The sequence below is a fragment of the Hemicordylus capensis genome, chromosome 3, assembly GCF_027244095.1.
Source record: "Hemicordylus capensis ecotype Gifberg chromosome 3, rHemCap1.1.pri, whole genome shotgun sequence".
NCBI classification, from domain to species: domain Eukaryota; kingdom Metazoa; phylum Chordata; class Lepidosauria; order Squamata; family Cordylidae; genus Hemicordylus; species Hemicordylus capensis.
The window spans coordinates 226,571,531-226,599,464 of record NC_069659.1 but is presented as its reverse complement, the minus strand read 5'-3'; the positions used below and the strand labels follow the sequence as shown (position 1 = coordinate 226,599,464).

Below are 27,934 nucleotides of genomic sequence, written 5' to 3'. Positions count from 1 at the left end.
TCCATTGACCTAGTCTGCACCATAGACGAAAGTTTGGGGTGGTATACAAATTTGATTAATAATAATAATAATAATAATAATAATAATAATAATAATAAAAAATACAGACTTGCACAAGGTGCATATTTATTTATTTGTTTGTTTGTTATTATTAAAAAATTTATACCGCCCTTCCAAAAGGCTCAGGGCGGTTTACATTAAAACACCATTAACATCAATTAACAATTAAAACAGAAATTATAAAACTGCATAAAATAATAATTAACAATTAAAACATCATAAAACACCAACTAAATAACCAAAACAATTTAAAAACAGTTTTTAAAAGCTGAGAAAGCTTGGTTGAAGAGATGTGTTTTCAGAAGTTTTAAAAAAATTGCCCGAGATGGGGAGGCTCGTATCTTAGTAGGGATCGCATTCCACAATCTTGGGGCAGCAGCTGAGAAGGCCCGTTTTAGGGAGGATATGCCAACTCCCAAAGAGGTTGACATGGAGAAGTAGATCTGGGTGTCATCAGCGTACTGGTAACATCCAGCTCCAAATCCCCTCATGATCTCTCCCAGCGGTTTCATGTAGATGTTAAAAAGCATTGGAGAAAGTATGGAGCCTTGAGGGACACCATACTTAAGCTCAGATTTTGAAGAGCAACAATCTCCAGTCACCACCATCTGAAATCTGTCTGAGAGGTAGGAGCAGAACCACTGTAAAACAGTGCCTCCCACCCCCAACACTCTCAGACATTCCAGAAAGATACTATGGTCGATAGTATCAAAAGCTGCTGAGAGATCCAAAAGGACCAACAGAGTCACACTTCCTCTGTCCATTGCCAATTGGAGATCATCCATCAGGCTGACCAAGGCAGTCTCCACCCCATAGCCCACCCGAAAACCAGTTTGAAATGGGTCTAGATAATCAGTTTCCTCCAAGACCAATTGGAGCTGAGAGGCCACCACCCTCTCAATTACCTTGCCCAGCCATGGGAGATTGGAAACAAGCCTATAATTGTTCAACTCTGAGGGATCTAATGCAGGCTTCTTTAGAAGAGGTCTAATAATTGCCTCCTTAAGACAAGGAGGCATCCTGCCCTCCCTCAGAGAAACATTTATGATTACCACCAGGCCGCCTACAACAACCTCCCTGCTAGATCGAACAAGCCATGTTGGACAAGGGTCAAGAGAGCAAGTGGTAGGCCTCATCACCACAAGCAGTTTGTCCACATCCTCAGGAGTCACAAACTGAAACTGATCCAGTCGAATCACATAAGAGGAATAGTTGGACACCTCCAGTTCAGACATCAAATTAATTGTGGAGTCTCCATCTAGGTCGGCCCAAATCCGAGAGATTTTATCTGTGAAAAATTCTTTAAACACATTGCAGCGGGTAACTGATGCTTCCAAGTTCTGATTCGGGGGGGGGGGGGGGGCAGATACTAGTCCCCTCACAACCCTGAACAACTCCGCCAGACATGAACTCGCAGAGGCAATACGGGCAGAAAAGAACCGCTTCTTTGTCGTACGTATTGCCTGAGCATAGATCTTTAGATGTGTTCCATGTCATAATCTGTCAGATTCGAGTCAAGTCTTTTTCACTTGCGCTCCAGTCGCCTAACTTGCCACTTCAGCCCCCGTAGATCTTCCGTATACCAAGGGACCAATTTTGAAGCAGGTCGGAGGGGATGCTTAGGAGCAATTGTGTCTACTGCCCTGGTGAGCAAGCTATTCCAATTCTCAACAAGGTCATCAACAGGATCACCAGCAGAGCCAACACTGAATCCCTCCAAGGCTTCTTGGAATCCTACTAGATCCAATAACCTCTTCAGGCGGACCATTCTAATAGGCGCCCCACATGTTGTAGTTCCACATATTGGACTGGGTCACAAGACCCAGCTGAGAGGAGCAAACCAATGAGTGGCAAGTGAGAGAACAAGGAACAGGGAAGGGCAAGGAACAGCCCAGGCATATCCCCTTCCTCCTAAGGGTTGTCACCCCCAATTGAAGCTATTCCTGGAGCGTTCCTCCCACCCCAGTACTCCACCCCCCACAACATTTTTTACAATATCAGGCTATTAAAGCCTCCAGGATTGCTTTTAGTCCCCTGGAGATGGATAATGATTCCTGGAGAGCCCAGGCTAGTAGTCCTGGAGAGTTGGCAACACTACTTATTTTACTTCATTCATTCATTCAATTTATATATCGCCTTTCCTAAAACAGCTCAGGGCAGTTTACATTAAAATAAAAAACACATAATAAAACAATTAAAATAAAAACACATTTAAACCAGATTAAAATTAAAAATAGACATCATTAAAAGCCAGGCTAAAAAGATGGGTTTTTAAGGCTCTCCTACAAGTCTCCAGGGTCACCATAAGTGGTGCTGCGGGAAAATGCTTGACTGCCAAGCAGAAGGTTGCCGGTTCGAATCCCTGCTGGTACTATATCAGGCAGTAGCGATATAGGAAGATGCTGAAAGGCATCATCTCATACTGCACAGGAGGAGGCAATAATAAAGCCCTCCTGTATTCTACCAAAAGAAAACCACAGGGCTCTGTGGGCGCCAGGAGTCGAAATCGACTTGATGGCACACTCTACTTTACAAGACTCCAAAAAAGATCACCCTCTTATATCCATGGGGAGCACGTTCCACAACCTAGGGTGCATCAACTGAAAAGGCCCAATCCCAGATCACCACCAGATGAACCAATCACACCTGAAGACGACCGCTCCTGATGATCTTAATGAGTGGTGGGGATCTTGTAGATAAAGACATTCTCTCAGGTAACCCGTGCTTAAGCCATTCAGGGCTTTAAAAGGTAATAACTAGCACCTTGTATCTTTCCCAGAAATATATTGGCAGCCAGTGCAACTGTTTAAGAACAGGCATGATGTAGTCTCTCCAGGATATCCCAGAGACCAATCTGGCTGCTGCATTTTGAACTAACTGAAGTTTTTGAATGACATACAAAGAGAGCCTTACATAGAGTGCATTGCAGTAGTCTAGCTGGGAGGTTACCAGCTGATGTACCAATGTTTTGAGGTCATCCTCTTCACGGAAGGGGCAGAGGTGTCTTCTCAGCCAAAGCTGATAAAAAGCACTCTTGGCCACAGCCTTGACCTGAGGCACCAGGGTGAGATCCTGGTCCAAGATGACTCTCAAGCTACAAACCTATTCTTTCTGGGGAAGTGTAACCTAGTCCAGGGCAGGAAGTTCTATCCCATCTTGCAGATTATGACCTCCAACAATGAGCACCTCCATCTTGCTTGGATTCAGCTTCTGTTTATTATCCCTCATCCAGCCCATTACTGTCTATAGGCAAGCGTTTAAGGGACTAATGCCATTTCCTGATATTGATGACAAGGAGAAATAGATTTGGGTATCATCAGCATATTGATAACACCCAGCACCAAATCCCATGACCTCATCCAGTGGTTTCATGTAGATGTTGAAAAGCATTGGTAACAGAATGGAGCCCTGAGGGACTCCATATAGTACCTCCTGTTCTGAAGAGCAACTGTCACCAAACACCACCATCTGGAATCTACCTGAGACATAGCAGCAGAACCACTGTAAAACAGTGCCTCCTATTCCCAAATCCCTCAGGTGATCCAGAAGGATACCATGGCCAATGGTATTGAAAGCTGAGAGATCCAAAAGAACCAGCAGAGCCACACTCCCTCTGTCAATTGCCTGGATAAGGTCATCTATCAGGCCGACCAAGGCCGTCTCAACCACACAGCCTGTTCTAAAGCCAGTTTGAAATGGGTTTAGACAATCGGTTTCCTCCAAGACTGGTTGGAGCTTGTCAACCACCATCCTCTCAATCATCTTACCCAGCCATGGAAGGTTGCAGACTGACTTATAATTATCCATCAACAGGAGATCCAGAGTGGGTTTCTTAAGAAAGCTTCCTCCTCTCTGACTAGAATGTGACTACAGTAAACAAAATTACTGCATTGGAGAACAGGTAACTAATAGTACACAGCAGGGAATGTCTTTAGTGTTGCTTCAAAACCACTGTTCTACATAGAAGTATTATATAGTTCGCCAATACAATGATTGAGAAATATAGTCTTTATTAGATTTTTTTTTTTTAAATAGTTGTTGAAAACATCTTTTTCTGGGGTTACAGTGCATTCCAACTGCTTTGTAACTGATTGATTCAGCATATGATGACTTGACCAATTCAAGAATTGGGAAAATGACACATGCAGCCTACAGTGCTTTAGATTTTTTTTTTTTAAGCAACTTAAATAAGATGAAAACTAAGCATATCCATATGCAACCATGGTTTTCTCTTTAGTGACTCATGGTCACAAAGTGTAGCTAAAGTATTTAAGAATGTGGAGACTACTTCATCCTTGACTCAGTAAAGAATGAGCTACTGTATTTAGGGCAGAACTACATGTTACAAAGAACATTGGACTAATGGGAAAAAACAGTGGCCTTTTTTCAAGTTTATCCCCCCTCCTCTGCAAAACAATAATATTATATAGCACTTTCAAATGTTTGAAGTGCTTCCCATACAATGAAGTAATTCACACAATCAAAAACTGTGTTCTACCCAGGTTTGGGAACTGTGCTCCTGGTTTTGGGTTATTTGGAAGCAAGGTAGGAGGAGAACCTGGGTAGAAGTGATTGTGTGGAAGCAAGGTAGGGGGGAAAACCTGGGTAGTGTTTCCTCCTACCTTGCTTCCACACAACCAAAAACTGGGAGCACACACAGCTCCTAAACCTGGTAGAACACATTTTTTTAATTGTATGAATTGTCACAATCCTTACAAAAACCTTGTAAGGTAGGTGAATATTATTATCCCCATATCGCAGATAGGGGCTGAGGCTAAGAGACTGTGGTTCGCCTTAGGCTACCTCACGAGAGGTAGCTATCCCAGAGGTAAGATTCAAATTGGGGACTTCCTGACTTGTGAGTCAGCTATTACATGACAAAGGCTCTCATCTAGCTCACCTCACCCCATGATGTCAGCATGGTGCACTGTTTCTCCACACCCACTAATAATGAGGCATAGGGGCATGGAAATGCATTATAATGGCATCAGGACATGTACTAAATTGAACTAGGCCAGGGTGGCATAACTTTGGCCCTCCAGCTGTTGTTAAATTGTAACTCCCATCATCTGCAGCCATAGTGGCCAATAGTCAGGTTGTAGTGCTGTAGTGAGTCCTAGTCCAACAACAGCAGGCTGAGCTAGACATTATGGGCAGGGAGGGGAGAACTCTACCCAGGGCTGCCATTTGGAGCAACACCCTAGCCCTGCTCAGAACACCACTGGACATGCTTACAGTCCCACCTTTCAGCCCATCACTCACTCTCTCAACCCACTCTCCACGCTTGCGATCATGGGAATGGAAGCAAGCACACTTACAACTTCCGTCTCTTCAGATGAACTCTGCGCTAAGCGTGAAGAGTGGGTTGAAGAGTGAATGATGGGCTGGGGGTGGGACTTCCCACCTACTTCCAGCCCAGCCAGGCTGCTCAGTGGCGCTCTCTCTGAATGCCGGAACTGGCCTCCCGTGTTCTCTGCAACGTGTAGTTCCACCCTGAGTTCTGTCTGAATATCCTCCATATGGGCTGCAATTCCCCCTCGCAAATTTTTAAAGAAAGCTAGTCGTGTACAAAGCAGAAGAAACACTGAAAACAGTTTGAAGCTGTTTGGATTGCAAATGAAATCTCTCATCGCATAGCACTTGACAGACAAAATAAGAACATGCAATACAATTCTTTTCACCAGCACAGAATGTGTAACACAGAATAATGTTATATAGAACAGTGAGATACCTCAACAAATCCTAAAAATTTCATTATAATTTCAGGCTGGTTCACATATGCATCACACCACTCTATAGACGATTGGCAGCTGAGTGAAGAACTACACATTATAAAGAACCCAAGGCTGCCATCAAAAAGAATAGCCCCTTGTTGAGTTCCATCCATCCCCGAGAACAGGTAATACAGTATCTTTAGTTCTGAGCCCTGATATGATGCTGAGCATCTCTCTGCTCCCACCAGCAGGCTACAAAGAAGCTGCCTTATACTGAGTCAGTCCTTTGGTACATCTAGCTCAGGACCACACTAACTGGCAATGGCTCGCCAGGATTTTGGACAGGTATTTCTCAGCCCTACCCAGGGATTGAACCTGGGACTGTCTGCATGCAAAGCAGATGCACTTCCACTCAGCTACGGTCTTTTACCATGAACTGGGGGTGAGGGATGCAGACATGCACAGCATAATTATGTCATGATATAAAGTAAATTGTATTACATGTTATGGAACTGGAGGGGAAATTCGACATGGGGTTTCTGGTTTCAAATGCAGCCCAGTGTCTCTATAATGTTCAGTTCTACCCTAAATGGAACCTGGGTGGGGTGGGGTCTCTCTTGCATGCCCTGTTGCCATTTGAGAGCTGTTTTGTGGTGACACATGATAGGGCCTTCTCTGTTGTGGTACCTACCCTATGGAACTCTTTCCCACTGAAATTCAGTGTAAGGCAACAGGGGCACTCTGGCAGTAAGGTTCAGACACCTTACTCCTGTGCCACCACAACTCCCAAACAGAGGGAGTTATCAGCCTGCTCTCTGCTGCAATATAGCACCACCCATATAATTGCTGGAACTGGCACTGGAGCTCTTCAACCCGGATGGCCTGAGATGCCAAGAGGGGCCTGGCTGGCCCTATACAACAGTTGCTCTGTGCTTGGCTCCTCAGTTTTGAGCAACGCCACAGCATTGCCCCAGCTCACCTTGATAAACCAGCACTTTCCCCACTCACATTCAACCATGGCTTCTGCCTAAGGTCCTTCTAATCCTTGTCTATCCAATCTGCGTCTCGACCCCAGCCTGTCCTGAAAACATCTACTGCCTCTGGCCCTTTTGACCCTACTCTGCCACCTCTGCAACTGAGCCCTCTTCACCGCAGCTTGCCTTAGAGCCAGGCCAAGGCCAGACAGTAAATCTGTCAGTGTTGTGGCACCCCACCTTGTTGGTGTTGTGGCACCAGCTGAAGGTACTCCTCTTTCAACAGGTCTTTTCTGGGGGTTTTGTGATCTACTATATCTGTCTGGATCATGGAGGTGTTTTTTTAAATTAATTGCTGTTTTTGATTGCTTTCATTATCCGTTGTTTGTTTTAAATTATTTTTATGAGCTTTTTTAAAAAAAGGAAAAGCAGGATATAAGTTTTTAAATAAATAAATGTCTGATCTTATTCCATTGAAAAGCATTAGTTTGGAACTGGTGAGATGATACAGAAGTCTGATAAGTGATAACCCATCCACACATGTGAGTCGCTACCTGATGCTGCAGTCATCAGCTGATATGAACATGCATGTGTGAACCAGTCTTTAAATATGAAATAACATTGAAATAACATTGTGAAAGTTGGACATATACAAAGAGTGTTCCATGTACTTTAGATAAATAAAAACAATAATTTAAGATTGATTAATCACCAAATTCCATTTGGGATTATTTATACAACAGCAAATGCTCTTACCTGTATTTTACTTCCATTAAATATATTGTAAACCCTGTTTTTATTGCCACAACCATAGTGATTTTTTATCAAATATTCATTGTTGTAAAAAACAATAACATTTTCCACAAGTCTTAATACACATACTGTAAAACCACCTCACACAAAGACGTTTTACATCTCTCTTATAAGGAGAATTTAAAAATAAATTACACATCGACGTGGCTCAGCTATTTTTTCTGGCGAAAACTAGTTTTGCCTGTAACATCGCTAGGATGTTAGAGACCTGTAAAGCTGGTGTGAAGGTCAGATTTAGCGAAACACATCCACAAAATGCAATGGAGAACATTGTGATAAAAAATAGAATCCTTCTAAATGGCACAAGTCAACCCAATGGAATATACAAGCCTGAGATCCATAATTCCATAGGTCTTTCTGAGCCAAAAAAATCTTTGCTCAAATGTGCTGTGCTAAGATCTGAGAGGCTTGATTGTATTTGTAAGGATCAGTTCAAAAAGAAATGTCTTTCCAGGCCTCTTGATCAGGGATGGCCAACTGGCAGCTCAGTAAGGCATCCAGCACCTGCCCTGATTCTTCTGTCCTCTAACCACCCTTTCCCATGGTTTTAATCAAAAGCAGTAACTTAAATGAAATGAAAGCTAATCATATCTATACTACTGGAAAGGGAACCTGCAAGGTAAGAAGTAATGTGTATCTCCTTTTCTCCCCTTTTTACCTTACAGGAGTTCTTCTCAGTCAACTTCTTGTTTGTGGGGAAGGCACTCCCTAGCCAGGCTGCTGAGAAACGATGTCATGGCTGGGGGATGAACCTCAAGCATCTTAGCCAGGAAGAAACTCCCGCCCTGCCCCACCCACTTCAATAAGTTGGCTATTCCTGCTCTAGGAAAGTTAGCTGCAGTTAATATACTCAGGGGTAGAATCAAGCCCACTGCTAGAAACAGGATGGTAATGAGATCTAAGAGTACACTGGGGAGAGGTGTCAGGACACAGCCAGACATGTACCCTGGAGAAGCCTCTGCTGCTCACAATCCTGTGGTGACCACAGTCCTGGAGGAACAGTCAGAGTTGGCCTCACTGGAGAAGCCTAACAGATCAGAAGATATGACACCCTGCATCAGGGCCTCAAGCCCTACTTCAGACTGTCCTCAATTTCCTCCAGGACTCCAAGATCAATGGTGGGCCACTGGCAGCACCAGATCTGGGATAGCATCCAAAACTGGCAGAGTGCCCACCTGGATGCCTGTAGCTTTCCTGCAAATTGGCCTAGTCAGGACAAGGAGAAAGCAAGTGTAGATCTCAGGCCAAGCTAACTCCAGGAAGGGGAGGAGCTTCCTGCTCCTATTTCAACCCTTCATTTGCACCCAGACCTTGATGGTACAGCAACTCGCCCTGAGAAGCTCTCTGGAAAGCCTACTCAAGTCTGCTGTTCCCACTGGTTCCTGACCCCATTGTTGCTCCAGTTCCACACTCCAGCCCTAATCTCTGGTAACTCTGTCTGCTGCCTCTTTTTGCCTCACCTGCCCCTGCCATGAGCATTGACAGTAGGCCATCATAAGTCAGTGCAAAACAGCAAAAATGTAAACACAAGCAACAAGTCAAACACTATTTTGAATCTGAAAGCTTAAAAAACAAACTCTAAAAATATAGCTCATAAAACCTGCCGAACCTCAACAAAATGTGATACCCATTAATTGCACTCATTTCTATTAAAGGTTCAAGATAAAACTTTAGTGAATCAGCAAGAAGAAAATTTACTTGGATCAATTCAAGGTTAAAGCCATCAGTTTACTGAAGCCTACATACAAGAAGTGGCATGATTTGAAATGGTGCCATTAATGCAGTTTGTCTCTTACTAACAAGCATGCAAGGCTGTTTCTCTGGCTTGGCTATTGAGGAAGATGAACCTCATTTTTAGGGCTGCAAACTTCAGTTAGGTTAATTAGATCAATCAACCAAAGCTTTAGCTGATGAATAGGTAGGGACCTGTTTTAATCTTGTTTTAACCAGTTTTAGTAAGTAAGGCTGAAAATTAAGGGGACGCTTGTTTACATATCGAGGCTATTTTGGTTCTAGAATATTAAGGTCATAGGAAGTGAAAAATAAATATTAAAGATAGTATTAACGGTGAGTGGCGGCTTTTGTTTATTAAACCATAAGCTTTCTCGCACTTTCATTAATATCTCAGAGGGAAACCTATATTGAGGTTTTGGTAGTATGCACATTTATCAATTAAATTAAACCATTTAATCAATTAATCACATTTAATCAATTAATTGGTTATGTTGATGGCTCATCTTATTCTGGATTGCTGCCTTCTGTAGTTCATTGCAAAAAAATAGAAGATGGTTTTAAAATGCAACTATTTTTATTCAAGGTTGCCTTGCTGAGATTTCATATCATCCATGCCAGGAAAGGAGGCTTTTCTCACGACCAGCCTAACCCTGCCTGGGTCACCCCAAGCAGCATTAGGTTGGTCGTAAGAAGCAGTGGGATCCTCACAGATCCCTCCCCTCTCCTCCTGCCTAACCCCCTTAATAAATCCAACTTTTAACCGAGGTTAAGGGTGCTTAACCCTTAACCCGGCTACTGGGAATCGTATGATTCCTTGGGCTGCAATCACAGAGACAGGCACATAGAGCGCCCATCGTGGGAGTGGGATCCCCAATGCAACGCGCCTGTCGTGCGCATTGCACTGCAGGATGCCTGGAGGCCAGAACAACAAGTTCTGGCCACAGATTCCTCCGCCCTGCTCCATACTTCATGGAGCTGCATGGAGCAGGGCTGTCTGTGTGGGTACATGGGAGGCGCGCCGAAGCCAACCTGCTTGGTTGTCTGCGGAGTGGGGGGGAATGTAAGTGGAAAACAGCCTTCCCCCCACGCCCTCCCTGCCTGCCTAGGGTGATTGTGAGATTCACCCCATTCTTTCAGGAAGGGTTCATTCTTGGCTGGCTAGGGCCAAATACAAACCTTATAAAATTTCCACTGAGTTTTGTGACTATTCTAAGCATCAAAATCTAATGTAATTGGGGATGTGTAATAACTGAGTGAAAGTTTGTAGACTAGCAGCCAACAGCAAATGCAGATATTACTTGGGAGAGAATGAAATATAGGCCTAATTCTCACTGAGGTGGTAAACTCAGGAAAACTCAGGTGGAGACTCAAATGACTGAATGCTCCTCTACACAAAACATTTCCCCATCAAAAACAAAACAGTTGTCAGAAAGAAGGGTTACTACTACTACTTCTATACCACTTCTCCAAAAAAAAAAGCGCTTTCCAAAGACATTTATATAGAAAAATAAATAAATAATAAATGAGTTCAAGCCTATTCTTATCTTTGACATATTCATTTTCTATCTGTAGGAATATTTTTGGGGCGAGAGGGTCATGTTATCCTGTAAGCCCCCACCTGTAGTCAAAAGCAGTCCTGACCAGGTGCAGCTTTACCACTTTGGTGAGAACTAGGCCACAGTTGAATCCATTATAGAGCAAGTAACATTGGTACTCTGCTGGCCAATATGCCACACCCAAGGCCATCAAAACACTGGGGTCAACTGCACTCAAGGTGGGCAGAGTTATGAGGAAAAAAATACAAGAAAAAATAAATAAACTAGACAACCCACTACTCATATTGTGGTTTTTAACCTTTTAACTTGTTTGTTTGACTTGGTTAATTTTATTACTTTTATTGTGTTTTGTATCTATTTTATTGTTGTAAGCCACCATGAGCAGTAGTGCGCTGGAGGAACAGGGTATAAATATTTTACATAAATAAATAAATAATTCTGCTAAGCAAAATGATGGGCCATTTTTGGCTTGTGAACCGTATGTTGCTCCCCTAGCCCAATTAAAGAGGATTAAGTTGATGGATTAATTGAAGGTCTTGGCACATTCCATGGACAATGGGTGAAGCAGGAGACTTCCTCTGAGCTGGAAGTTCTGTTACTGGTACCTAGTAGTTACACTAGGGGACAATTATGACAATTTATTTATCACTTCTGTATTCCACTCCTCCTTCAGAAAGCTAAAGTAGCTTACATGGGGATCCCTTACACGAGGATCCAGGCATTGTTCAGACTGAGCCCTGATTAGCTTTAGTAATGTGACAGCATCATATCATTGGCCTCGAGATCATTCTTTTGGGCAATACGGTTCAGAACTTGACCCTAGGTAAAGCCTACATCTGGCAGCCATAATAACATGTAGGTTCTGCAAAGTGAGCACAAAAGTTTGGATTTAGAATAACAAATCAGTAACTCAAAGTAGCACGAATGGCACAGAAGTGCAGATATCTGCAATATGAAGTGTCACAATGAGAGAGGCTCAAGCGTATAAAGAGCCAAAGTGGTCCTGTGGCTAAGTGTTTGGACTTAGGCCAGGAAGACCTGAGTTTGGAACTCCCACTCAACTGGGAAGCTCACTGGATAGCCTTGGGCCTGCAACTTGCACGCACTCCAATCTAGGGGGATGAAACAGGATAACCCTCACGTATACCATCCTGAACTTCTTGGGTGGAGGGTGGGAGACAAATGTAACAGATATAAGTAAATGGCTGCATTTGCACTGGCCCTCAAGGCACAGAGATAGTTACTTTAGTGCAGGCCTGCTTAACTTTGGTCCCCCAGCTGTTTTTGGACTACAACTCCCATAATCCCCAGCCATAGTGGCCAATAACCAGGGATTATGAGAGTTGTAGGCCAACATCTGCTGGAGGGCCAAAGTTGAGCAAGCCTGCTATAGTACTTTACGGCAGTAGTGTCTGCACCATAGGAATAACCATACTCATGTATGGGAGGGAGGTTCTTGCTTTAGCCACTGAGGAAAGCATCACAGAAAATGGCCCATGGCTCTTTGAACAGCTCAAGGGTATCTACAGTATCTTCTTCCAGCAGCAGGTACTGGTTCCTGTGCTTGCCTGTGAGGACCAGCCATCATAGCTAATTGGACCCTGCATTTTCCTGGCTAGGGGGAGAATGCAGCTCACTGGGCTTCCAAACAAATCCTTCCACACTGCCTGTCCTCCTGGGTAGTAGGAGAAAGCAGCAGCAAGGCAGGAGAGGGAGGTGATAATCCCTGCACATTCCTCATAGCTGCTTGTTAGTGCAGAAATGCAATCATATGGTTTATGCCCTGAAATCAGAAAGATACACTCAACTATATAATAAGTGCATTTAGACCTATAAGATCAGTCTCTAAACCTATTCCTCACCAATTGCTCCCAAAGTAAACCAAGGAGAGCTAATTTATCAAGGTGCCAAGAGAAGGAATTCCTCTAACTTGAAGCAGCAAATAGACTTATGATGAACCCATCTGTCAAAATGAATTAATGTAATTATAAATAAAATTACAGCTATGCCAATAGAGTGAAATGCTGGACTCAACTGAAACCAGCTCTTGTAAAAATAACGTGTCACCTCACATAAACAACCAAAGTCCTGGAAATGAGGCAGTTAAGTTAGTCTTCTATATTTATGGATTAATAATATCATCTATTAAATATATCAAGTCATTGCCCAAAATGAATAGGGTAAGATACAGTGATTAAGCAATGGGTGTGATTTAATATCTATTTGCAGTAGCGCAAAGCTACCAGCTCTTGCAATATGTGTTTATAGATTAACAGATTAGTTTAGATAGATAATATATATTCTCTATGGACTCTCAGTAGAGCTGTTTGCCTTTTTTACTGATCTTTGATTTTGCGTTAACCTTCCGGGCAGCATTTGCTGCATCCCCTTTCTTTGGAGGTCTCCAAAGGTCCCTCGAACAGTCACCTGGTTCATAAAATAATTTAATGGGATGAGCACCAATTTTGTCCTCCTTGGCTTTCTTCAGATGCATGCGTCCTTTTTGATGGGAATGAGGTTTCGCATCAGGAGTGTTATAAAAAGCATGCTGATTTCCTCGCCTGCTGATGTGAAGGAAGAGAAAGAGAGAGAAAAGGAAGGAGGTTGGTCAAATTTTTCAGAAGTACTCAGTAAAGAGAACACGAATGATGCAGAATTCTAACAACTGTCTGGGATTTAGGCTCAAGCCATCCGATGAAACTGGCAGGGTGAAGCCAGGGCCCTTTTAAGATTCTAACAAGACCAGGGGCAGAATGTTCATTTGAGCTCGTCCCCGCAACTTTCTTCTCTCTTGCTGACATACTACACGTTACACATGCAATGGAAAGTAATGTTTTCACAGTTCCACAAGAGCACTATTGTGTGAGTGCAAAAGTTGCAAAAATGGAGTTGCACAACAGTGTGGCCATTATATATAATGACCGCACTGCCACGCAACTCCGTTTGTGCAATGTTTCTGCTTGCAGAACAGCACTATTCTGCAACTGCACAAACATTACTTTCCAAAGCATGCACAACACTGCCCAGGATGCCAGCCAGTGCATCCTTTGTCAATGTAATCACTCAAAATACTGAAATAACACTTGATCCTGGGCTTATGTTTTAATTGATTAGTTTTACTGCCCTGAATGAAAAGGATCGATCTGATCATTTCAAATACTGAATTATATTTTGGTTCCCCACCCCCACCCCATGTGGGGGGCCTGGGGCAACTGCCTCCCTTGTCCCCCACAAAAGGCCCTGGGTGGGGCTGTTGGCCCATTACAAAGGGAGGAAACGCCTCACTATATGGCATGCTAGCCATGCCCCAGCAACAGGCAAGGGAGGCAGCTGCTAGAGGAAGAGGAGAGCATAACATCCATGTGACAAGGATACTTCCCATCTTACAACAGAGCCAGGGAGTCTCACAAGACGCGAGTGGGGGCGGGGCTATTGCCAAGCTTGCTAGCAGATATTTAAAAGTCAGCCAGGCCTGAGACAAGAGAGAAGCTCAGAAAGAAGCAGGCTACCCTGAAGGAGACAGAAGCAGGAGCAAGAGTGCTGCAGTTGCCCCCTCCGCTGAGGAAAGCATACGCTAGGCCAGCACCCTGATCTGAGTTAATTTCCCCACATAAGCAAAAGCATAGCTGAAGCATCTAACCAGCGCTTTGGTGCAGTTTTGGTAACACTGGTTAACTCCCAACTTGGCACAGCAGCACGTTATCAGAAATTATATTTCTTATTAGGGATATGAAATGACATACATACAGGCATCTGGGTTTCTTACTGAATGAGATGTCCGTAAACTGGGGGGAAAAAAATAAAGCAGATGTTATTCAATGGAAAAAAATAATATTCTATATTATTTTCTAAATTAGCTAAACTTACTGAAAGACTGCTTTCTATTGAAATCATTTGCATTATAGTGGCCAACATTATGCGCAGTGTGCTTCCATTCACAGTGTGAAACAAGTGCCTAGGCACTGTTTTAAGGAGATTTGCTACAGACTGCCCCCACAGCAGCCCCAGGCCTGCCTTTTATGTGTTCAGCCACCTTGGTGGCTCCCTAACACCAAGGCTACACAGTGCAGCATGTTGGCCAGTATTTATATATCTCAAACATATTTCTCAAGGCAATTTACAGATAAAAAGATCAAGCCATTACATCATATTCCAAGAGCCTTAAAATTTAAATGCTCGCCTGGTTGTCCTAAGCAACCAGGAATCATGTCCAGATGAAAAGAACTTTTTTCAGCAGCACTTGAAGCACTGATAATGTTCCTCTCACCCAGGTCCTGTGGTCACTTCCCCCCCACTCCGCCACCTCTAGAATGTATCAGGAAACTATGCTAGGACATGACGCAGGGTCAATTCCGGGGCATTCCAGCCAAAAAGAAAGAGTGGCCAGCAGGAGTCAGCCAGAAACCTGAGCAGTGCTTGAAGTGTTGTGGCAAGAACTGCTGCCCGGAAAGGCCCGGTGTAATCAAGTTAAAGAAAATTTTAAAAGCCCCAATCCCACCACCTCTGCTGCCACCACTGAAATTCCTTGGAAGCTTGAAAGGAGTTACTCTCCTTTGTTCATCCCTCCCCCGTAACTATTTCAACATCAAATTAGGGAGAAATTCTCCACCTCAAGCAAATTTTGCCCACATTTTCCAATTATGTTCTGTCCATAAGCAAGCTAGTACAATTTTTTGCAGGCTGGTAACTTTTGTGGAGTTAATTACAAGATTGAGTTAGGGCCAGCAGCAAAAACATTAACCCTTCAACAGGCCTAGGCAGATAAAAAGGTGTTTGCCAGTTCTGTAAAAATCAAAACAAGCACACCCTCCCTCCCACCCCCGCAAACAAAGACAACCTAGAGTTCAAAGATTCTGTTCCCGAACTTCCCAAAACCTCCACTGATATAATGGCTAAGGATTTAAGCACGCTTTCACACATTCTAAAACTGTGCCCAAACTATTTTCAACATAGAGATACGTAGGCACCCAGGAGCAGTTTTGTGATCAGCGAATGCATCTGAAGCTGTAAATAATAATAATAATAAAATAATCCTGTGAAGATGCACTCCCCACCCTGACCACTGATTCCAATGAAAGCAATTTATGTGCAAATGTGTATATTACTGTCACTTCACATAGCGACTTATTAGCAGTACTGAGTATCTTTAAACTTTTTTTAAATATCCAGCAATCTAAATTCTGCACTAAGACAAGCGGAATTCTGCACCCTGTATAGATTATGCATCTCTCATTTTGCATGATTCCATTTGATAGTCATGGTGGGCTGTACTAGTTAGGTCTTAGAGATGTGCACAGAAGCGGTCCAGAGGCCCTTTATGGGCCTCCGAATCGGTTCGAAGAACTGGTGGTTCCACTGGTTCGACGCCAGCATGTGTGTTTCCCTTTAAGAGCGGGGGAGGGTGCACTTACCCCTCCCACCACTTTTCCCCCACCTGCGCTCCGTTTCCCCCCAAAATCCATGGGTACCTCCCTGCTGCGCCTCCCCCCGTTGTTGCCCAGAAATTGGTGGAAGTATTGGCTGCACGCACACCTGCTGCCACACCACACATGTCGCGTGTGCATGTCACACACGCAATGTGCGACATAAGCGGCAGGTGCACACACGCGGCAGGCGCACGCATAACTCATATTTCCGCTGATTTCTGGGCAACAATGGGGGAAGGGGCAGCAGGGAGGTATGCTGCCGCCCCATGGATTTTGAAAAAAATGGAGCACCAGCAGGGGAAAAGCGGCAGGAGTGGTAAGTGAATAATCCCCCACCCTTAAAGGGAGATACCACTCTGGCACCAAACCACACCTCCACTGTTCCGTGCACACCACTACTAGGTCTTGGGCCTGATCCATCAGGGCTGTTCTTATACTGCTCTATCTATTCTCAATATTTAAATATTACAATACACTAACAAGCAAGAAGTTACAGACGTTGTACCCCAAGGTCTCAGTTTAACCTCGTCCTTTGTTTTCTACAAGGTCATGAATTTTAATTCTTTGGCATGCCTTTTGAAAGTGTTATACAGCTGGTCCAATAAAAGATATCACTGTTCTTATTTCAAATAACAACTTTCATGTTACTTTTGACAAACTTTTCATTTGCTATTTTGCATCTCCTGGACAAATTAGCAGTCATGCCTCATTTGGAGCAGTGTGACTATACCAAGCAAAATGCACCCTCAATTATTTATTCTTATTTGTTGCAACATATCTTTTAAAAGAGGTAACTGATGATTCAAATCGAGCTGTGACCTACCAGCAGTTTTTGAGAGAGTTGAAAAAGGCATGGTAGAATTATCATTGCCTATAAGTACATCCCACTATTGTTTCTGATCGAATAGGGTTTTTTAAGGTATTTTAATCAATAACTATCAAACCACGCCCTTGTGCCATGTGTCCTTACAGCTGTAGCAAATTTGGTTCAAATCAGTTAGGTGGTTCACAACTTAACCCACTTGTGCCTCAAACATTTACACATCTGCCATCTTGAATCAGGGTGGATGACATCATCACAAACTACGCAGCTGAGATGTCCCTATGTGTCCCTACAACTGTACCCAATTTGGTCCAGGCATTGTGAAGTTCATAGTTCACACACAATGTCAGGTGATCTCATAGGCTTACTTTCCTTAAGGAAAGTAGGCTAAAAAAATGAATGTTTGTTCAATGATAGCTCTATGTAGGATCACGAGGCTGTAACCTAAAGACCAATGCTATACTTTTATATTCCCCAACAAATTGGATACTTGGCAGCTGTTTTCTCCTGCTTCCCCATCACCACCGCCCCCGGCCCAGTCTGTTGATCCATCATTCCACCTGCTGTGTATCATACTAGAGTCATTGCTACAGAAGGTGAGGAAGGAGGCAGAAAGAGATGGTGAAAAGCTGGAAAGACAGCTACCAAGTCTCCTGCTTCACTGGGGAATGTTTATGTAGGCTTTTCCAGCTGTTTCTTTTCCCAAAAGCATACCCAAATGTACTTACAAAGTAGTCATAGATACAATCAAACCACCAACCCCATAATTAAACACATTAACACCATTCGTAATATTGACACAATGCCAAAAGAGGAGCAGCTGTTTCCCCAAAGCAAGTATCTCCTTCCTTCTAGCAAAGTTGCATTTAAACCCAGGTAAAGTGTTATGGGGGGGGGGGATTCACATGGCATCAGAAACAAATCAGGGAGGTGCCAGGAAGCTCTTTCTGGGCAATGAGCTCAAGAGAGTGGATGCCATGACAGAAAGGGCCATGCCCTTTATGCCTGGAAAATTCACTTGGAGGAAAGATGGAACCAGGCGTAGACCTCACCTTTTGATCCCAAGGAATAGGGACAAATGTGTAGGAGTTGCTGCAGAGGTACACAGGACCCAGCCCACTCAGGGCTTCAAAGATAAACATTAACACTTTGAAATAAGCTGAGAAACCTAAATGCAGCCAGTGCAATTATTTTAGAATTAGTGTCACATAATCCCTGCATTAGTCTGGGGTTACAACCTTGCAACCCTAGCTCTATCATGCACCTTTCAAGCCTCTGAAAAGCTATTTGCCTCAACCAAGCAAGGGGAATTTACATGCAAAAGCAGGATTTCCACACATGTGGCTGAAGCACATGTGGGTACCTCTTTGGATGTGCACCCACATGATGTTCATTCAGTCCCCAAGTTGCATATAACTTTTGATGTGGATTGAGATGCAAATTCCCATCCAGTGCCCCACTAGTTGTTGCTCATGAGTATAAATGGATTAGGAACATAGCTCTCTCTCTCTGATAGATATGTTTGTTTTAGTTGGCAGAGGGAAAGGTAGGAAATCCCTGCTCAGCCATGAAGCTTCATGGGTACATTGAACCAGTCACTGGCTGGGATTCTGACTAAATTTACTAGAGGAAGCCCTACTGAAATTTAGTAATCCTTTAGAGTAACTCCTCAGTAATACTATTGTGTAATTTAGTCAGTCACTATCTTTTAGCTTAATCTGCTGTACAGGCTTACCTTGAGAATAAAATGATGGGCAGGGAAGGAAGGGAGAACCACATACTCCACTGAGCTCCTTCAAGGATAGCAAGATAAAAATGTAATAATATATATTTCATGTTCCCTTCACAGCACAGGTCATAACCACAGCTGCTGCTTATGCAGAGCAACAGCTTAGAATATAAATTTCAATATATGTCCAAAGAAGCACAGACTTGAAAACTAACTTCTAAAAAACAGCTCCCATCACATACAATACCCTGGACAAATTGTCAATTCACTCTTGGCTGCATCTTTTCACATTCAGATTAAATGGCTTTTTCCTGCACTGGTGAAGTACAATGTAATGAACAACTTAACTATTTTCGGCTTACCACGTGTTCATTGACATCACTATAGTTGCCCATTATCTGCTGATTCTGATAATATTCTAACTGCTTCTCTGCCAGATCAACCCGCTGCAGCAGATTCTCAATGAAATGATGGAGTCTGGCTTTGCCGCGAACCTCCTTCTCAGCTGCTTCCTCCAGGAAGTGATTAAACGTAACTACTTCTCTGCAACGACAGAAATGTAGCTCTAGAATTGCTTTTGTAAAGAACATTGGTGTTCCCTTATTCTTTTTAACAAGCATCAGGAAAGAATTGATGTTAGCCTTTAATTCAATGATCCCCTTGCCAATACTAAAGATACTGAGTGCCAGTGGTAACACAAACCTTTTCAAGACCACATGTGCATAACCAAATAACTGATCAGCACTAGTACCATTTGTTCTTCATTGGTCAAGTATATGCTTCTAGAAATTTAAAAAAAACCCCTAAAAAAACCCCAAGAATCACCTTTCTAGGTGATAAACATAAATGTTCTTCTTGATGCTATAGTTCCTACAGCCCTATTCCTGCCCCAACAGCACTAGTTTATGTCCCTCTGTATACTGTAGAGGAGGTGGGGTAACCTTTCTGAAGAAAAAAGAACTTTCCTCTGGCAAATGGCTATTTGCCACTTTTCAAAATATAAAATGTACATGGAGAGGAGAAAACAACATATAGAATGCTCACACTCAGAAGAAAGTTATGTTTTCTAGTGCCTCACTGAATGTAATAGTTTAAATTTAATGGGTGACGGGGGAAAGAAAAAGAAAAATTAGTTCTTCTTGATCAAATATAGGTTGCCCAAAGGTGAAATCAGAGGTCTCCTTTCAAATTATGTCAGTATTCAAACTACCATATCTAGGTCACCTCTGAACAAATATGTCCAAAGTTTTGAGAAGTTGTAGTGTTTGTCAATGTCATCTAGTTGTTCCATCCCATATTTCAGGCAGATTGCAAGGAAGAATGCAGATTTTTCTACTCCTCACCTTAACTGTACAGGTCCTACTGTGCCTGCATAATAATCTAGCACTAAATTTAAGAGGAATTCTAAATCAGTTTTTGCATGAAATTACATACATTGGCACTGCGGTAGCTCCACTAACTGAAGTGGATTCTGTTTAACTGCAAGAGCAAACTGAGACCTTGAAAAGCTCTCATGGGACCAGAAGGGAAGATTCCTGTGTGCATAACAGATCAAAGGAATTCTTTGTCACTTCCCAAAAGAACATCTTGTGGCATCTTAAAGACTGACAAATTTATTGAAACATAAGCATCACAGACAAGAATTCATGAAACTGTATGCTACAATAAAAGTGTTAGTCTTTAAGATGCCACACTACAGTTGCTTCTACTGCAACAGACTAACCCAACTACCTCTCTGGAATTGGTTATTTCATTGAAACATTATTATTATTATCATTATTACTATTACTATTATTATTATTTTGCATTTATATCCCGCTCTTCCTCCAAGGAGCCCAGAGCGGTGTACTACATACTTAAGTTTCTCCTCACAACAACCCTGTGAGGTAGGTTAGGCTGAGTAGGTTAGGTTTCTTCATTATAAAGAACACCCAAAGAACCTATCTTATGTTGCCTGGCACAGATATACTATAATGAATATATTTTGCTGGGAAGGTACATGCTGCGGTGCTTTGCAGCCAGCTCTATAGAAATACATATTTTATTGTGGGATTTGTTTACAATTAATATGCATTCTGATTAGAATACATAATCAAGAGCTCCTTGAAGACCCTGGTCAAGAATTTGAACTCATTACAAGCAGGGAGATGGTTTTGAACTGGGAAGTTTTCAATAAAGAAATAAACATGGGCTTGGTGGTATTAGGAATATTAATCTTTGCAGCACTATATAGAAGAATAAAGCAAACTGAAAATTTACCTTTTATTTTTTTAGCATGGAGACTCACAAACATACTCTCCAATGGTACTAATTTGCTCAGTTACAACACTAACTTGTTGGTATCTTCATTGGGCAAATCCATACCTAGCAAAGAAACAGTTGCTGGCCAAATGCCTATGTTTTGGGAATTTTACAGAAAGGTGACGGGGGTGGTGGGTGGGGAAGAAGCCAGTGTTACACATGAGGACTGACATACAGGCATGGCCTAGCTGTCTCTGAATAGCCACATCATTCCTGCACACCTATGTCAGTCTTCATGTATAATCCTAGCTTCTTCCCACACCTCCATTCTGCTTTAAACTGTGAGCTCTGAAAAAACTGGATGTGTTCCTTAATTTACCCTAGCAAAGACCTATGAATGCTGCTGCCACAATATAAATCTCTTCTCTTCTCTCCAATCCAATCTATTAGCTTTCCCCCTTAATTTCTATCTTATCTATACTCATTTTAAGGCCATTGGCTTACTCCCCCTCTGTTTTCTTCTAAACCTGCACTAGAATAAGATCCAAGCTATAAACTGCATGTGCAATGCATTCTGGGACATCATATGTGCACAACAAGCCTGACTAATATAGCTCGGATTCTCCACAGATTTCTTCATCACAGAGGCTGGTCCCTAAACACCAGTGCGGTGCTTAGAAAGCACAAGGTAGGTAACCAATGCCAAAGGGAATAAGTAACATACGTAGTATACAGTTTACTCAGCTTTAGGACTTTGCAGCATCCCTTAGGAAAAGAAACTCTTTGACTTCTTGTTTTCCTGGTCCCTGAGGGGATCAATATTAAAAACACAGCAGTTCTATTATTCAGTTTCAAACTAATCTAATCTTTGACTGAAGCAGTTTGAGAACGTGGTAACAACTTCAGCATAAGATGAACTTCAGGGGCCAGCTCAGATGATATTTTTAAATGCATGATTAGTATATCTGTGGCTTTTTAATACCAATTTGGAAAACAAATTCAGATGAACAGACCAATGTGGGTAGAGTGAATGATCCTATCCTGGGTCCTTTTGTTTTTACAATTTGAACTCAATGGTTAGAGGAAAAGAGACACCACTTAGCAATCTGGACGATCATCTAATCATACTGTATGATAGCAAATAATACACATTTTAAATCCTACATTATATCTAGCATTTAAATCCTGGTTAAACCTCAGGTTAGCTAAAAGTATGGTGAGGGGCAAAAAGCTGGATGATTTTTTTTGTTTTTTAAAGGATTCAGCAGAAGAATCCAGTTTTTGGAAGATTCTACATGGAACTCACCCCAAGGTGAAATTAATAATATTATGGTAGAACAAATAACTTTAGATGCTACTACATTTATAATAAGTTGTACTGTGACAGTGAAAATGGTATCCCATTGCTTCAGAAGTGAAGCAGAGCTACCCAGAAGAATTCCTTTGCTACCACAAAAATAAAAGACACAAGGTTCCAGCAAAGAGGAATCCTTCAGGCTTGATTCTTCAGGTGCAGAGCAGAGCAGATTAATCTGAGGCCGGGACTTGTCCCGGCTTCTGTGAAACCCACAATGCAGTGCACAACACACACGCTGCATTGGGGGGCACCCGCAAGAGACAGGCACCTAGGCACCTAGACACACCATCTCAGTGTGCAGTTGGACTGGAAGCAGCCCATGCTCACATACGAGCAGGTAGCTGGGGTAAGGGAGTGCTCACTCCCTTAACCTTGGCTAACAGGTTTAAAAGTTGGGCTAGGCAGCACTGCCCCCCACGTGCCCTCCCCCAGGGACCAGGCCTGATTCTGGAGGTTCTCACATGCAGCCTGACCCAGGCTGGGCACCCCTATCTCAGGTTAGGCTGCTCATGAGAACAGCCTCAGTCTGTTCAGGATTGCAACTGTCAACTAATGAGCTGTTGTGTTAGCCAATCTTTAGTCACAGCAGCACCACGCTTCTAATTAAAACATGTCAGGGTGTTGTAAACTCTCTGAAGAATGCCAAAGAATACTAAAGAACACCAGAACCACAATCCTTAAACAATTTGCTCCAGATTTCTTCCACTCATGTCAATGGGAATACCAGGAAGTGGGCAATCTGAGGACTGCAGCCTTAAGTAGTTCACATATAAATAATGTATCAAAAATTACTACATTTTTAATGAATACAACATGAAAGTATTTTTAGATGGGCTGGAACTGCCAACGCAAGTTTGGAAACTGCTATGGATGCCAGCAGGAAACCAAATTATGATTCTTTCCTAAATATAATCCCAGAAGGTTTTGTTTGCATCTCTGTTTTGCTACTGACCTGGGGGAGTACTCAGGAGCAAGACCTTTATATCTGTACTCCTAATCCTGAAGCCAAAGCACAGGAGAGTTTAGCTTTTATGGGGTATCCTATTCAAAGAGCAGCTTTACAAATAATCCCACTGCATGGCAGTAGGGCATAAGTCGAACCCTTTTTAAATGGTTTAGTTAAAAACACATGTAAAACATTACTTGACTGCAAATTTAGATAACACAGGCACTTAATTAGTGCATCCTGATACATGAGTTCTCTGCTGAAGTCAATGGATATACAACTGGAGGCAGAGATTATATACTTCATGAAGCAAGGGCGCATTCCACATTGTTGTAATACGGGGGAAAGCAAATACACTAATGTAAAAAAGGAAGAAAACCCATGGCAAGAGATTAGCATACACAGTACATCGTCTGACTGGTTATACCAGTGTTCTTCACTGTGTGGCCCAAGGGCCACTGGCAACCCACACAAACCCCACTGGCGTCCCCTAACCTGCCTCTCCCTCCCTCTCCACTGATGGGGCACGCCTCAGCAGGCACTTTCTCTGTCTTCCTTACCAGGAGCAGTGGGGATACCGCCACTGCTCCCGCAGGTTGCCTCCATTCACAGCTGATATCTGGCAGCGCTGAGAAAAAGGGGGGAGGTCATTCCTCCTTGCTTCTCAGCACCCCTAGATATCAGTTGTGAGTGATAGCCACTGGTGCCGAATAAGGAAGACAGGAAGATGCCTGGTGAGGACCTTAGGTGTTCGCCCTACTCCCTAGGGCCCCTACCCCTTGGCACACACCTCCCCCCTTGCCCATGGCTGGGCCATGCATTGCTGGGGTGGGGAGGGGGCCATTAGGCCGAGCCCAGGCCAACAGCAGAAGTTGCAAGGAGAGTGCACACCCCAGCAGCAAGTGGGGAGGGCATGCGCCCTGGCGGCCCCCACTACAAAATTAGTAAAGATCACTGGATTATACTGTTCTGTAGCCACAATCTGTGAATGAGGAATGCTTGGTGTGATCCATAGCTCCAAGGGGTCAGATGCATACACAGAGCTCCATGTACCCAAGGGTTGCCTCAGCCTCTTCTGTGTCAAAGAGTGCTCTGCATGTGTGATGACACAGAATCACCACAGTGCTCACCAACTATTCTACAACTCATAGAAGAAAATGTTGCAGCCCTTGAATGGTCAGAGCCCCATGGGCACATTGGTGCTCCTAGGAACACACCAGAACAGCTGGATTGAGAAGACTGTGTATATCTGATGTATTTGTTTATCATTTTATTCCTGTTGCAATATTGGTGGGTTTTGGAATCCTGATGTTTCTGTAATAAAAGAAGGCAAGGGAGAAGAGAAGATATAGAAAAGAGAGACAGGAGAGGACAGTAACGGCTGAGCAAGACAAAAAATAGAAGACAATTAAAAGTAACAGGAAGGCTTGGAAAGGCTTCAGTAGATGTTGGCCAGCACGTTCGAAAAACCTTTCTCTGTGCCCTTGGGAGCTAGAAACCTGACATTCTGCAAATCAAAAACAAAGATTTTTCAGGAAGTAAAGTCCTTTTTCAAAGTTGAGAACCTGTGGGACAATATGAAAAGCCCTGATTATATCTCAAGCATTAGTCCCTGGTGTTGATATGAGAAGTTGGAGGGACATAGAGATAACTGGGCAGATGTATTTAAAGAACACAAACAACCCCAGATGCCCCCAAGGGGAGGATCCGGCTCTAGAACAGCCCCCCAAGGCCCACACGCCTTCCTGCTGCCACTGCCCCTCCTCCTCCCCCCCGCTGCCACTACTGCTACCGTGGCTGTTGCCCAGCCAGCTTGTGGGGCAGGAAGCAGCTGAATGGTCTAGAAGAACCCCATCTAGCCACTGCTCACCATGCAAACCAGCTGGGAAATGGCATGCATGTACTCTCATGCCCACACATAGTTGGCATGAGGGTGCATGCAAGCTGGCTGAGAAATGGAAGCACTGGCAGAGGCAGGAGGGGCAATGGCAGGGTGTTGACAGCAGGAGGAGAAGCAGGAAGGGTAGCATAGTGAGTGGAGGCTTGGAGGAGCAGTGGCTGGTGAGATGATTTTTTTTTTTTTTTTTTGGTGCTATGGCACCAGAGGTGCTGCGAAAGAGGGTGGGTGGGTGCCTAACACAGGCTGCTTCAGGCTTCTTATGCCAGTGAGAAGTTGTACCTCTAGAGCAGTGGCAGGCAACCTTTTTTTTAAAAAAAGGTTCTCCGAGTTCAATCCAAAGTATGAGATAGTGCATGCTAAGATGCATATGCAGCCTCACATGGCATGGGGTGCTTTGGCATCTGGTCTAATGAGATTGCAGACAGCACTGTGGTGGTGGAGAGACAAGTAGGAGTGTTGACCTGACTCTACACCATTCCCACACCCACAAGCCTTCCTGCTCCTGTCACAAATTTCTCTGCATGCAAAAAACCCACCATGAGCCTATGTCTACCAGCCTTCCACTTACTCTTCCTTCCTATGGAGCTCTTCCTCAGACTCTGTAAGCCGTTGCTTCAGCACTGCAATCATCTCAACTGCAACATCCACTTGTCTGTTTAGGGCCATCTCTCGCCTCTGCACTTCCTGTTTCTTCTGAGAAAGCTGCACAAAAGCTGCCCGAACCTCCAAGAGTTCGGCTGTCTTTTGGGCCAGCTCTTTGGTAAGCTTGTCAATCCTCTTCTCTATTGTTTTATCTACAGCTTCTACCATTCGGTTAAACTTCTCTCTCACGTGGGCCTCAAACGAGGCTTTCGAGTCTGTTGCTGCCAACCCCGGTTTAGAAATTGGCTCACCAGTAGACTCTCCTGATGTGTAATTTGACCCAAAAGACACAGGCCTTTCAGCTTCCACTTCCAAGGGCTTCCTGTTCTTTGTGTTCTCATGTGCTGTGTCGCAGAAGTTTAGGTAGGACAACTTTGGTTTCATTACATTAGTGCTATCCCCAAGCATGCCTTGTGTCAGGGGCTCGGAAGAAGAAATCAGGTCTCCATCTTTGAGGGAAGAAAACAGGTTGCATCTTGTCAGAAGGCTTCTTTCTTCGTAACTATGGTTGTATTCTAGATGGGCTCTCAGAGATGACAAGGTCCTGAATCTAGTGTGGTCCCCGCATCGTGGGCAACGGAATGGCATACATACATTGACATTTTCAAAGGACTCCTGCCAGGGGTATCTGCTTTCTTCTAAAGTGTTCTGTTGCATTACTTTCCAGATCCTAGGAGAAAGAGAATACCACCAGAGTTGTTATTTTTGTTTAAAAATGTGATTCTCCATGCAGACCATTGGGAGATAATCTGTTCCATATTTCACCATTACTGGAAGAGTTATTGGTGGAAACATGGAAGAGAGGGTTTTGGGGTTGTTACTGTTTTCACCATTGCAGCATCTAGGCTGTGGAACTCCATGCCCCATAGTAGGGGCCTTGTTGTTTCTTAAACTTATCCATTCGGCCTGTGAACTGTTATTTCCTTGGCTTTATAATTAAATAATAATAATCTGCTGCACTGTATTTTGCTGTTTTTATAATAAAGCATTTATCTTAAATGTTCATTATATAATTATTTAATATAATTAATATTAAAGTATTTATCTTAAATCATTCATTATATAATTATATAAATAGGCCTTGGAAGTGAGACAGAAAAGCAGGGTATAAATATTAAAAATAAATGAATACATATGCTCTAAGCCAAGGGTTTTAGATATTGCACACATTCATTCCCCTAGCCCCCATTAATTTAAATCAATTAATAAATGTGTCATAGAGGTATTTAGAGGCTAGAACAAGTGTTGTGGAAAAGAAAGGCATGCATAATGCAAGAAGGGGCACTAACAGAGGAGGTTTCATAGCCCAGTGGTAACACATATACTCTGCATGCAGAAGGTCCCAGGTTCAGGCCCTGGTATGTCCAATTAAAAGATTTTTAAACAACAAGCGTGAAAGAGCTCCTTGCTTGAGATTTTGAAGAGCCACTGGCAGTCAAAGCAGACAATAGGGATGTGTCACATAGAGCCAGGCTCAACATCGAGCCGACCCGGTTCAGATGATCCAAGTTTGAACCGGCCTGTCCCCCTAAGGGGGTTACTACTCTGAGTTCGAACTGGACACCCCCCCCCCCGAATCGAAGAACCAACTTGAGGGCCAGCTCAGAGGGTATACTTGTAAAGGGAAAGTATACCCTTTTCGAGTATACCCTTTACATTTCCCATTACATGTACAGGGGATTCCCTATCCTAAGAAGGGTGTGGGGGGTGGGCAAAAGGCTTTCTTTAACCTTCAAATGAAGCTCTGGGGGCGGCAGAGGCAGCAGCGGACGATTCAGCAGCAGAGTGGTGGGGGCTCCTCCAAACACCCTGCTGGCCTCTCAAAGGACACTCCAGGCCAGCTGCGGCCTGGACTGTCATTTGGGAGAATGGCAGGGTGGTTGGAAGAAACCCCACCGATGTCTCCACCACCACAGTGGCCGCCGCCCCAGCCTCCACCACCCCCAGGGCTTCATTTGAAGGTTTTAAAAACTTTCACCCACCCACCCTTTCTTAGGCTAGGGAATCCTCTGCACTTGT

General features: G+C 43.4%; 1 protein-coding gene across 7 annotated transcripts in view; it reads right to left on the bottom strand.

The window, feature by feature from the left end:
- Positions 1 to 114: 114 nt before the first annotated feature.
- ZNF365 (zinc finger protein 365) overlaps positions 115 to 27,934 on the bottom strand; it is a 124,018-nt gene continuing 96,198 nt past the window's right edge. For 2 of the 7 annotated variants that reach the window (XM_053308892.1, XM_053308891.1), the window contains 5 exons: positions 25,842 to 26,585; positions 19,192 to 19,372; positions 18,836 to 18,893; positions 14,618 to 14,636; positions 115 to 13,412 (listed from right to left, as the gene is read on the bottom strand). In XM_053308892.1, coding sequence (XP_053164867.1) covers positions 13,166 to 13,412; positions 14,618 to 14,636; positions 18,836 to 18,893; positions 19,192 to 19,372; positions 25,842 to 26,572 — 1,236 coding nt within the window. In that variant the 5' untranslated portion in view covers positions 26,573 to 26,585 and the 3' untranslated portion in view covers positions 115 to 13,165. Of the gene's footprint in view, positions 13,416 to 14,594; positions 14,637 to 18,835; positions 18,894 to 19,191; positions 19,373 to 25,841; positions 26,586 to 27,934 lie in introns of all 7 variants that reach the window. The other 5 variants (XM_053308897.1, XM_053308898.1, XM_053308893.1 and 2 more) reach the window with 5 other exon arrangements.